Consider the following 12543-nt stretch of genomic DNA (forward strand, 5'->3'; position numbering starts at 1 on the left):
CTGTGGAGATCCGGCTGACGCTGAGACTGTTTACCGGACGAGGTCCGGTGTAGCGCCGGGCAAGGAAGAGAGACTGTTTTATTTACATTGAGACGACGTGTGGTGAATAAAAGACTTTGTCTGCATTGGCCGAACTGCCGTGGTTATTGTGCTGAGCAGAGCCGCAGACAGGTTCTCCTGTTACAGCGTCCATTTTACAAAAGTAGAGCCACGTTTTAGACCTCAGAGGCATCTTTTCCCACTTCGACGACATGCTAAACAACTGCAGTAAAGTCAATGTACCTAACGTGAAACCTGTCTGTGAATGGGCAGCATGCTTTTTTCCGGCTTGCCGCAATCACGTGTAATGTTACAGCCAAACACAGGTTTGCTTTATCATAATCACGTGATAAGTACCGGAACATGGAACCGAAAGACGAGGCTTATTTCGATACTCATTAGTACCGAAACATTTCGGTCGGTGCCATTAAAGAACCGAAGTTCGGTACTCAGCCCTACTAACGACCAATGAATGCATTGCTATGACGTCGACGTGAGCGACTGACGAACATTCCGGTATAAAATTTTGCAAGCAAGATATGTTTTATTTTATTTATGTTTATTTTTTTATCAAAATGAAACAGCTCATTGTCTAAAAGAAAAAATAATACTGTTTGCCCAAATTTAAAACCTTTTAAGGCCATTAAATTTTGCGTTTTTGATTTATCACTTTTTAATACTTTTTAAAACCCCGCGGAAACCCTGTGTTCTAAAGTGTCTGAATAATGTTCCACAGTGTCTGAATAATGTTCTAAAGTGTCTGAATAATGTTCTAAAGTGACTGAAAAATGTTCTAAAGTGAGTGAATAATGTTCCACAGTGTCTGAATAATGTTCTAAAGTGTCTGAATAATGTTCTAAAGTGACTGAATAATGTTCTAAAGTGAGTGAATAATGTTCTACAATGATTGAATAATGTTCTACAGTGTCTGAATAATGTTCTAAAGTGAGTGAATAATGTTCTACAATGATTGAATAATGTTCTACAGTGTCTGAATAATGTTCTACAGTGACTGAATAATGTTCTAAAGTGACTGAATAATGTTCTACAGTGACTGAATAATGTTCTAAAGTGAGTGAATAATGTTCTAAAGTGAGTGAATAATGTTCTAAAGTGACTGAATAATGTTCTAAAGTGACTGAATAATGTTCTACAGTGTCTGAATAATGTTCTAAAGTGAGTGAATAATGTTCTACAATGATTGAATAATGTTCTACAGTGTCTGAATAATGTTCTACAGTGATTGAATAATGTTCTAAAGTGACTGAATAATGTTCTAAAGTGAGTAAATAATGTTCTACAGTGTCTGAATAATGTTCTAAAGTGAGTGAATAATGTTCTACAGTGATTGAATAATGTTCTACAGTGACTGAATAATGTTCTACAGTGACTGAATAATGTTCTACAGTGTCTGAATAATGTTCTACAGTGACTGAATAATGTTCTAAAGTGACTGAATAATGTTCTAAAGTGACTGAATAATGTTCTAAAGTGACTGAATAATGTTCTACAGTGATTGAATAATATTCTAAAGTGACTGAATAATGTTCTAAAGTGACTGAATAATGTTCTACAGTGATTGAATAATGTTCTAAAGTGAGTGAATAATGTTCTACAATGATTGAATAATGTTCTAAAGTGACTGAATAATGTTCTAAAGTGACTGAATAATGTTCTAAAGTGACTGAATAATGTTCTACAGTGACTGAATAATGTTCTAAAGTGACTGAATAATGTTCTAAAGTGATTGAATAATGTTCCACAGTGTCTGAATAATGTTCTAAAGTGTCTGAATAATGTTCTAAAGTGACTGAATAATGTTCTAAAGTGACTGAATAATGTTCTACAATGATTGAATAATGTTCTACAGTGTCTGAATAATGTTCTAAAGTGAGTGAATAATGTTCTACAATGATTGAATAATGTTCTACAGTGTCTGAATAATGTTCTACAGTGACTGAATAATGTTCTAAAGTGACTGAATAATGTTCTAAAGTGATTGAATAATGTTCCACAGTGTCTGAATAATGTTCTAAAGTGTCTGAATAATGTTCTAAAGTGACTGAATAATGTTCTAAAGTGAGTGAATAATGTTCTACAATGATTGAATAATGTTCTACAGTGTCTGAATAATGTTCTAAAGTGAGTGAATAATGTTCTACAATGATTGAATAACGTTCTACAGTGTCTGAATAATGTTCTACAGTGACTGAATAATGTTCTACAGTGACTGAATAATGTTCTACAGTGATTGAATAATGTTCTAAAGTGACTGAATAATGTTCTAAAGTGAGTGAATAATGTTCTACAGTGTCTGAATAATGTTCTAAAGTGAGTGAATAATGTTCTACAGTGATTGAATAATGTTCTACAGTGACTGAATAATGTTCTACAGTGACTGAATAATGTTCTACAGTGTCTGAATAATGTTCTACAGTGACTGAATAATGTTCTAAAGTGACTGAATAATGTTCTAAAGTGACTGAATAATGTTCTAAAGTGACTGAATAATGTTCTACAGTGATTGAATAATGTTCTAAAGTGACTGAATAATGTTCTAAAGTGACTGAATAATGTTCTAAAGTGACTGAATAATGTTCTACAGTGATTGAATAATGTTCTAAAGTGAGTGAATAATGTTCTACAATGATTGAATAATGTTCTAAAGTGACTGAATAATGTTCTAAAGTGAGTGAATAATGTTCTAAAGTGACTGAATAATGTTCTACAGTGACTGAATAATGTTCTAAAGTGACTGAATAATGTTCTAAAGTGATTGAATAATGTTCTAAATTGACTGAATAATGTTCTACAGTGACTGAATAATGTTCTAAAGTGACTGAATAATGTTCTACAGTGACTGAATAATGTTCTAAAGTGACTGAATAATGTTCTACAGTGTCTGAATAATGTTCTACAATGATTGAATAATGTTCTAAAGTGACTGAATAATGTTCTAAAGTGACTGAATAATGTTCTACAGTGTCTGAATAATGTTCTAAAGTGACTGAATAATGTTCTACAATGATTGAATAATGTTCTAAAGTGACTGAATAATGTTCTAAAGTGAGTGAATAATGTTCTACAATGATTGAATAATGTTCTACAGTGTCTGAATAATGTTCTAAAGTGAGTGAATAATGTTCTACAATGATTGAATAATGTTCTACAGTGTCTGAATAATGTTCTACAGTGACTGAATAATGTTCTAAAGTGACTGAATAATGTTCTACAGTGACTGAATAATGTTCTACAGTGATTGAATAATGTTCTAAAGTGACTGAATAATGTTCTAAAGTGAGTGAATAATGTTCTACAATGATTGAATAATGTTCTACAGTGTCTGAATAATGTTCTAAAGTGAGTGAATAATGTTCTACAATGATTGAATAATGTTCTACAGTGTCTGAATAATGTTCTACAGTGACTGAATAATGTTCTAAAGTGACTGAATAATGTTCTACAGTGACTGAATAATGTTCTACAGTGATTGAATAATGTTCTAAAGTGAGTGAATAATGTTCTAAAGTGAGTGAATAATGTTCTACAGTGTCTGAATAATGTTCTAAAGTGACTGAATAATGTTCTACAGTGACTGAATAATGTTCTACAGTGATTGAATAATGTTCTAAAGTGACTGAATAATGTTCTAAAGTGAGTGAATAATGTTCTACAATGATTGAATAATGTTCTACAGTGTCTGAATAATGTTCTAAAGTGAGTGAATAATGTTCTACAATGATTGAATAATGTTCTACAGTGACTGAATAATGTTCTAAAGTGACTGAATAATGTTCTAAAGTGACTGAATAATGTTCTACAGTGATTGAATAATGTTCTAAAGTGAGTGAATAATGTTCTACAATGATTGAATAATGTTCTAAAGTGACTGAATAATGTTCTAAAGTGAGTGAATAATGTTCTAAAGTGACTGAATAATGTTCTACAGTGACTGAATAATGTTCTAAAGTGACTGAATAATGTTCTAAAGTGATTGAATAATGTTCTAAATTGACTGAATAATGTTCTACAGTGACTGAATAATGTTCTAAAGTGACTGAATAATGTTCTACAGTGACTGAATAATGTTCTAAAGTGACTGAATAATGTTCTACAGTGTCTGAATAATGTTCTACAATGATTGAATAATGTTCTAAAGTGACTGAATAATGTTCTAAAGTGACTGAATAATGTTCTACAGTGAGTGAATAATGTTCTACAATGATTGAATAATGTTCTACAGTGTCTGAATAATGTTCTAAAGTGACTGAATAATGTTCTACAATGATTGAATAATGTTCTACAGTGTCTGAATAATGTTCTACAGTGACTGAATAATGTTCTAAAGTGACTGAATAATGTTCTACAATGATTGAATAATGTTCTAAAGTGACTGAATAATGTTCTACAGTGACTGAATAATGTTCTAAAGTGATTGAATAATGTTCTAAAGTGACTGAATAATGTTCTACAGTGATTGAATAATGTTCTAAAGTGAGTGAATAATGTTCTACAGTGTCTGAATAATGTTCTAAAGTGAGTGAATAATGTTCTAAAGTGAGTGAATAATGTTCTAAAGTGAGTGAATAATGTTCTAAAGTGAGTGAATAATGTTCTACAGTGACTGAACAATGTTCTACAGTGACTGAACAATGTTCTACAGTGACTGAATAATGTTCTACAGTGTCTGAATAATGTTCTAAAGTGAGTGAATAATGTTCTACAGTGACTGAACAATGTTCCACAGTGTCTGAATAATGTTCTACAGTGACTGAACAATGTTCTACAGTGACTGAACAATGTTCCACAGTGTCTGAATAATGTTCTAAAGTGCCTTGAAGCAGCTGAAGGCTCTCACCCTCCTTACTGCTGCAGGCTAGCCGCTAGCTGTTAGCATACTGTCTAATTCTGGTTCCGACTCACCGAAGCGGGTCCAGTCCAGGTCCGACAGTCCATCCATGACCCGGCAGAACTCCCAGAGGACGGAGGGGGGCAGCCGGTACAGGTACCGGGCTCTCGGGTCTGCTTCCGACATGCTGCCGAACTCTGCCGAAGTTGGCACGAAATTAAGCTAACAGGCTAACAGCTAACAACCGAACCGAGACATGAAACCCAATAGAACCCGAAAGAAGTTCAAATGTAAGTATTTCAGACGTGAACTCACAAAAACAGACACACAAACAGACACAAACAGACACAAACTCACACCATGGAGCTGTCGCTGCCACATCAATTTCTCCACAATAAGAGTCGCCTTCAGCAGGGATTATAAAATAAAAGCCCATAGTTGTAATGTGACGTCAAAAAACGGAACCTTAACCCACCAAAACGTCAGAAAACTGGAGATTAAAATATCACAGTCTAAAAAAGCTGTTATTAAACGGCAAAGCCTGCAAACTAGATCTTAAAACTTGACTTTGGAGTGTTCAAAACCTGCTCCAGACATTTAATGACTCTGTAGTAGCGTCTGCTATCTTCTATTTATTGACAGAAAGAGACTAAACAGACTGGTCAGGAGGGCCGGTTCTGTCCTGGACTGTTCCTTGGACTCCATAGAGGAGGATGTTGGCAAAGCTCACATCCATCATGGACAACCCCTCTCACCCACTGTATGACACTGTGGAGTCTCTAAGCAGCTCCTTCAGCAGCAGACTGAGACACCCACCCTGAAGAAGGAGCTATCTCAGGTCCTTCATCCCATCTGCTGTCAGACTGAACAACATCAGCATCACTGGCTGATGCTAACATAAACTGGACTCACATCATATCACCTTAAATCATGGGAAAACCTGCACAATTCCTTGCACTGCTGGCATTTTTGCACTTTTACATTTATTCCACACGCCACTTTTGCTGATGTCATTTATTTATAGTGTAGTGATACTCTATTTATTCATTCTCCATTTTTGTATATATTGTATATATATTAGTGTTATTATAATTATTATCTTTACTGTATATTGCTGCTACAACACGGGAAATTTACCCTGACATGGGGAGTAATAAAGGATTATCTTATCTTACCTTAAACGCACCTGGTAAGGTATCAGTGATGTCAGACGTCAGATGACAGGATTTGTCAGAAAACTCTGGATCAGATATTTTCCCGCCCGTACAGACCAATAATACATGGATTTATTCAGTTGTTGGGTCCAAATCAAGCTTTTATTTGTTTAAAGGAAGTTCTGAGTGCAGACTTCCGCTCAAACTTGACGGCAGCATTTTACTTCCCTGTTTGAATAATGCAAGCGTGGAGAATGACATCATGTGCGCGCGCGCGCACACACACACACACAGGATGATGTCAGATTACGGTAAGAACACGCTCACTTCCCTGTTTCTCATCTGTATTTGAATGTTTGTGAGACGCCTGAACGCACCGTTAGTTCACAACATGTGACGTCATTATGAGAGTAAGTGAAGATGTCGCAACTTTCAGTGAATATGACAGAATCAGACTTCAGTTTAGTATCCAGAGACCCAGAGGAGCAGAAAGTCAGAGTTTTAGCAGTCATGAAGGTGTCTCTCTTAACCTGTTAGATCTCCATGGGTAACTGATGCTGAGGGCTAGATCTCCATGGTAACTGATGATGAGGAGCTAGATCTCCATGGGTAACTGATGCTGAGGAGCTCGATCTCCATGGTAACTGATGCTGAACGGTCTGAACGTTCCTAAAACCTCTGAATGAATCCGTTACAGCATCACACATTGGATGCATCCTGTTACCATGGAAACCTGCATGTATCCAGCTGCTGATGCAGACATCCCATAAATGTGTTTTAATGTTTTTGTCTGTTCACTCTGCTGGTCCTGCAGCTGATAGATCATTGATCATCTATTGGTATTTATTCAATCAATAACATTCATTTATTTGGTTTGGTTCAAGTTAAAGTGATTTCCTGCATTATGGGATGGAGTCAGACCTGAATACACTTTAACAAACATCATGTTTAATCTATGAAGTTAAAGTTTAACAGCTCTGATGTGTCACTGATCAATAATCAGCTGTATTGATCAGTAAAATCAATATATTAACATGATGAGCAGTTTTCTAGCAGCATTCCTGTCCTGCATCATTTACAGCAGCACAACTTTAAAGTCCTCATTTTATTTTCCTCCTCGCTCTACATTAAAACTACCTGCTGACTGAAGGAGCAACCTGATTGGTCCGTTTACTGCCGAAGAGTCACATGACTCCTTAACCTGCTTTAATGTGAACAATTCAATTCAATTTTATTTATATAGTGCCAATTACAGTCAAATTGTCTGAAGACTCTTTCCAGAACCCATATGAACCCCCAGAGAAGCCCTAAGGAGACAGTGGCAGAAAAGCACCCTTTAACAGGGAAAAAACTGGAGCAGAACCTGGATCTTTATGTGGGGGAACCATCTGCTGCTAGAAGGAGGTAGAGAGGTAGAGAGGGCGATGGATAACAAGGAACATGTAACACACATTGGATCCATGTATGATCAGACGGATGATTCATACAAAGTAGAAGCTAACATGTAAACTGATCCATAGTTTCCTGTTCTGGTGTACAGCTCTGGCATTAAATCTACTACATATATAGCTGGTAGTAAAATTCAAACAGTATGTAGAAGAGCAGATCAAGTATAGTGAGGGTGATGCAGAGACTGGTGGAAATGAGCAGCTGGAAGCAGTGGGCTGAAGGAAGGTCAGCAGCAGCATCCCACAGTGGACATGATGGAGACTGGACCAGCTGGTGGAACATCAACCACAGATCTGAAGCATCCAGCTCTGGGACCAGGGACCCTCGGAGAAATAGCACAGGGGGAAACAGAGTTAGTGTAATGCAAAAACGGTATACATATTAAATATAAAGGTAACAGTGAAGCAGAACACCTGGAGACCAGATCCAGGTAGAACCACCTCCTGATGTCTGACTGGACTTCAGCTTTAGTTCAGCTGCTGACAGAGAAGGTCTGGATCTGCTGGACCTGCTTCCTGGTTCTGGTCTCTGTTGGACCTGCTTCCTGGTTCTGGTCTCTGTTGGACATGTTTACTGGTTCTGGTCTCTGTTGGACCTGCTTCCTGGTTCTGGTCTCTGCTGGACCTGCTTCCCAGTTCTGGTCTCTGCTGGACATGTTTACTGGTTCTGGTCTCTGCTGGACCTGCTTCCCGGTTCTGGTCTCTGTTGGACCTGCTTCCTAGTTCTGGTCTCTGTTGGACCTGCTTCCTGGTTCTGGTCTCTGGTGGACCTGCTTCCTGGTTCTGGTCTCTGGAGGACCTGCTTCCTGGTTCTGGTCTCTGTTGGACCTGCTTCCCGGTTCTGGTCTCTGTTGGACCTGCTTCCCGGTTCTGGTCTCTGGAGGACCTGCTTCCTGATTCTGGTCTCTGCTGGACCTGCTTCCTGATTCTGGTCTCTGGTGGACATGTTTACTGGTTCTGGTCTCTGTTGGACCTGCTTCCTGATTCTGGTCTCTGGTGGACATGTTTACTGGTTCTGGTCTCTGTTGGACCTGCTTCCTGGTTCTGGTCTCTGGTGGACCTGCTTCCTGGTTCTGGTCTCTGCTGGACCTGCTTCCTGATTCTGGTCTCTGGTGGACATGTTTACTGGTTCTGGTCTCTGTTGGACCTGCTTCCTGATTCTGGTCTCTGGTGGACATGTTTACTGGTTCTGGTCTCTGTTGGACCTGCTTCCTGATTCTGGTCTCTGGTGGACCTGCTTCCTGGTTCTGGTCTCTGCTGGACCTGCTTCCTGGTTCTGGTCTCTGGTGGACATGTTTACTGGTTCTGGTCTCTGTTGGACCTGCTTCCTGATTCTGGTCTCTGGTGGACATGTTTACTGGTTCTGGTCTCTGTTGGACCTGCTTCCTGATTCTGGTCTCTGGTGGACCTGCTTCCTGGTTCTGGTCTCTGCTGGACCTGCTTCCTGATTCTGGTCTCTGGTGGACATGTTTACTGGTTCTGGTCTCTGTTGGACCTGCTTCCTGATTCTGGTCTCTGGTGGACCTGCTTCCTGGTTCTGGTCTCTGGTGGACCTGCTTCCTGGTTCTGGTCTCTGGTGGACATGTTTACTGGTTCTGGTCTCTGGTGGACCTGCTTCCTGGTTCTGGTCTCTGGTGGACCTGCTTCCTGGTTCTGGTCTCTGGAGGACCTGCTTCCTGGTTCTGGTCTCTGCTGGACCTGCTTCCTGGTTCTGGTCTCTGTTGGACCTGCTTCCTGGTTATGGTCTCTGGAGGACCTGCTTCCTGGTTCTGGTCTCTGCTGGACCTGCTTCCTGGTTCTGGTCTCTGGAGGACCTGCTTCCTGGTTCTGGTCTCTGCTGGACCTGCTTCCTGGTTCTGGTCTCTGCTGGACATGTTTACTGGTTCTGGTCTCTGGAGGACCTGCTTCCTGGTTCTGGTCTCTGCTGGACCTGCTTCCTGGTTCTGGTCTCTGTTGGACCTGCTTCCTGGTTCTGGTCTCTGGAGGACCTGCTTCCTGGTTCTGGTCTCTGCTGAACATGTTTACTGGTTCTGGTCTCTGCTGGACATGTTTACTGGTTCTGGTCTCTGCTGGACATGTTTACTGGTTCTGGTCTCTGCTGGACCTGCTTCCTGGTTCTGGTCTCTGCTGGACATGTTTACTGGTTCTGGTCTCTGCTGGACATGTTTACTGGTTCTGGTCTCTGCTGGACCTGCTTCCTGGTTCTGGTCTCTGCTGGACATGTTTACTGGTTCTGGTCTCTGGAGGACCTGCTTCCTGGTTCTGGTCTCTGGAGGACCTGCTTCCTGGTTCTGGTCTCTGCTGAACATGTTTACTGGTTCTGGTCTCTGGAGGACCTGCTTCCTGGTTCTGGTCTCTGGTGGACCTGCTTCCTGGTTCTGGTCTCTGTTGGACCTGCTTCCTGGTTCTGGTCTCTGCTGGACATGTTTACTGGTTCTGGTCTCTGGAGGACCTGCTTCCTGGTTCTGGTCTCTGTTGGACCTGCTTCCTGGTTCTGGTCTCTGGAGGACCTGCTTCCTGGTTCTGGTCTCTGTTGGACCTGCTTCCTGGTTCTGGTCTCTGGTGGACCTGCTTCCTGGTTCTGGTCTCTGCTGGACATGTTTACTGGTTCTGGTCTCTGGAGGACCTGCTTCCTGGTTCTGGTCTCTGCTGGACCTGCTTCCTGGTTCTGGTCTCTGTTGGACCTGCTTCCTAGTTCTGGTCTCTGGTGGACCTGCTTCCTGGTTCTGGTCTCTGCTGGACATGTTTACTGGTTCTGGTCTCTGTTGGACCTGCTTCCTGGTTCTGGTCTCTGGAGGACCTGCTTCCTGGTTCTGGTCTCTGCTGGACATGTTTACTGGTTCTGGTCTCTGGAGGACCTGCTTCCTGGTTCTGGTCTCTGGTGGACATGTTTACTGGTTCTGGTCTCTGCTGGACATGTTTACTGGTTCTGGTCTCTGTTGGACCTGCTTCCTGGTTCTGGTCTCTGTTGGACCTGCTTCCTAGTTCTGGTCTCTGCTGGACCTGCTTCCTGGTTCTGGTCTCTGTTGGACCTGCTTCCTAGTTCTGGTCTCTGTTGGACCTGCTTCCTGGTTCTGGTCTCTGCTGGACATGTTTACTGGTTCTGGTCTCTGGAGGACCTGCTTCCTGGTTCTGGTCTCTGTTGGACCTGCTTCCTGGTTCTGGTCTCTGTTGGACCTGCTTCCTGGTTCTGGTCTCTGGAGGACCTGCTTCCTGGTTCTGGTCTCTGCTGGACATGTTTACTGGTTCTGGTCTCTGGAGGACCTGCTTCCTGGTTCTGGTCTCTGGAGGACCTGCTTCCTGGTTCTGGTCTCTGGTGGACATGTTTACTGGTTCTGGTCTCTGCTGGACATGTTTACTGGTTCTGGTCTCTGTTGGACCTGCTTCCTGGTTCTGGTCTCTGTTGGACCTGCTTCCTAGTTCTGGTCTCTGCTGGACCTGCTTCCTGGTTCTGGTCTCTGTTGGACCTGCTTCCTAGTTCTGGTCTCTGTTGGACCTGCTTCCTGGTTCTGGTCTCTGGAGGACCTGCTTCCTGGTTCTGGTCTCTGGTGGACATGTTTACTGGTTCTGGTCTCTGGAGGACCTGCTTCCTGGTTCTGGTCTCTGGTGGACATGTTTACTGGTTCTGGTCTCTGCTGGACATGTTTACTGGTTCTGGTCTCTGTTGGACCTGCTTCCTGGTTCTGGTCTCTGGAGGACCTGCTTCCTGGTTCTGGTCTCTGGTGGACCTGCTTCCTGGTTCTGGTCTCTGTTGGACCTGCTTCCTAGTTCTGGTCTCTGTTGGACCTGCTTCCTGGTTCTGGTCTCTGGAGGACCTGCTTCCTGGTTCTGGTCCTGGTCTGACAGCTCTGCCTTTCTGTTGCTTCTACGTCATCCTGAAAAAGAAGTACGTGGTTCTGCAGGTTCAGTCCTCAGAGGTCAGGCTTCTTCATGCTCTGTGTGGTCATTTCATCTCATCTCATTTTATTTTTGTCATCAGCAGGTGAATAAAAAAAATGTACAATTAATTTCTGATTCAAATAAATGAAAAAGGAAGAAAAGTGGATCTCCAAACCCTCCACATCATCACATCAAAATGTCACAAACAGCTGCAGAGTGAAGTCGCACTGAATGCTGCAGATCACAGCCCTAAACAAAGGAACCACCACCACTGACTTTAGAAAACATTGAATTCATTTATTCATGTCAACATTTACAGAATGATCCAGTAATTGTGTAGAGCCTCCAGGACAAACTGGAAAACTACCAATGTTGGTTTTCTGTGTTACAACCAGATTAGTTTCCAAAAAAGAAATACTTTCAGTTCACATCTTTATGTTATTTTCCATCAGACATACAAGTGCTCCGTCAGTAAATGAGTAACACCGATATTAAAGCACCACTATTCCATCCTGTACTATTCTAAACCGCTACTGAAGGAAAATATCCACGACTGAATGGACAGACATGTAAAATGTGGATTGTATAAATTAAATATGTTTAAATGTATTTCATTTTTTATCTTAAAATATAAAATATAAAGACATGTGATGCACATACTGAGAACACGTCTCATATCTTACAGCAGTGGAAAAAAGTTTTCAGCATCCCATCATTTATGAAATACTGCATAAAGAACCACTCTGAGGTCGTCAATGTCATTTTTTTTCCTCCAGTCACAACAAAAATTGAACACGCCCTAAAAAAGACATTAAACACTTCAAACTGATTGATTCCATAAAAAGAAGACATGTTGAGTTTTGGGTCATTCTGGTTCTAGTGTTTCCACTAATGAAGGTTTTTAATCAAAAGACGGTTTCTGTTGCTTCGTGTTTATATAAAGCCAGTATATCTGAAAGTTCTTCAGAGACACAAATGTTCTAAAACAAGAAACCTAACACAGAAAACACACCTAAAGATCCAGACTCTCATCCAGGAAGAGTCCATCTGCCACCAGATATCCAGGAAGAGCAGATCCAGTCCTTCAGCAGTTGGATACTCTGCAGAAATACAGATCAACCAACAGCTTGAAGACAAACCAACATCTGGACGTCCAATTCCAAGGGTTTCGTCA

At 41.1% G+C, this 12543-nt stretch overlaps 1 protein-coding gene across 1 annotated transcript; it reads right to left on the minus strand.

The window, feature by feature from the left end:
• Positions 1 to 8889: 8889 nt before the first annotated feature.
• On the minus strand, positions 8890 to 10361 carry LOC127534357 (involucrin-like). Its single transcript, XM_051949319.1, has 2 exons — positions 9682 to 10361; positions 8890 to 9391 (listed from the first exon to the last, which is right to left on the minus strand). Exons 1-2 carry the CDS (start codon positions 10319 to 10321, stop codon positions 8961 to 8963), a joined length of 1071 nt encoding a protein of 356 aa, XP_051805279.1. The 5' UTR covers positions 10322 to 10361; the 3' UTR covers positions 8890 to 8960.
• Positions 10362 to 12543: the final 2182 nt, after the last annotated feature.

The sequence above is a fragment of the Acanthochromis polyacanthus genome, chromosome 6, assembly GCF_021347895.1.
Source record: "Acanthochromis polyacanthus isolate Apoly-LR-REF ecotype Palm Island chromosome 6, KAUST_Apoly_ChrSc, whole genome shotgun sequence".
NCBI lineage: Eukaryota > Metazoa > Chordata > Actinopteri > Pomacentridae > Acanthochromis > Acanthochromis polyacanthus.

Bases quoted from the DNA above. Each gene is read 5' to 3' on its own strand.
- LOC127534357 (XM_051949319.1), bottom strand. From the start codon at position 10,321: ATGTCCAGCAGAGACCAGAACCAGGAAGCAGGTCCTCCAGAGACCAGA. The intron at 9,392-9,681 runs GTCCAGCAGAGA...ACCAGGAAGCAG, and splicing joins AGACCAGAACCAGGAAGCAG to GTCCTCCAGAGACCAGAACC.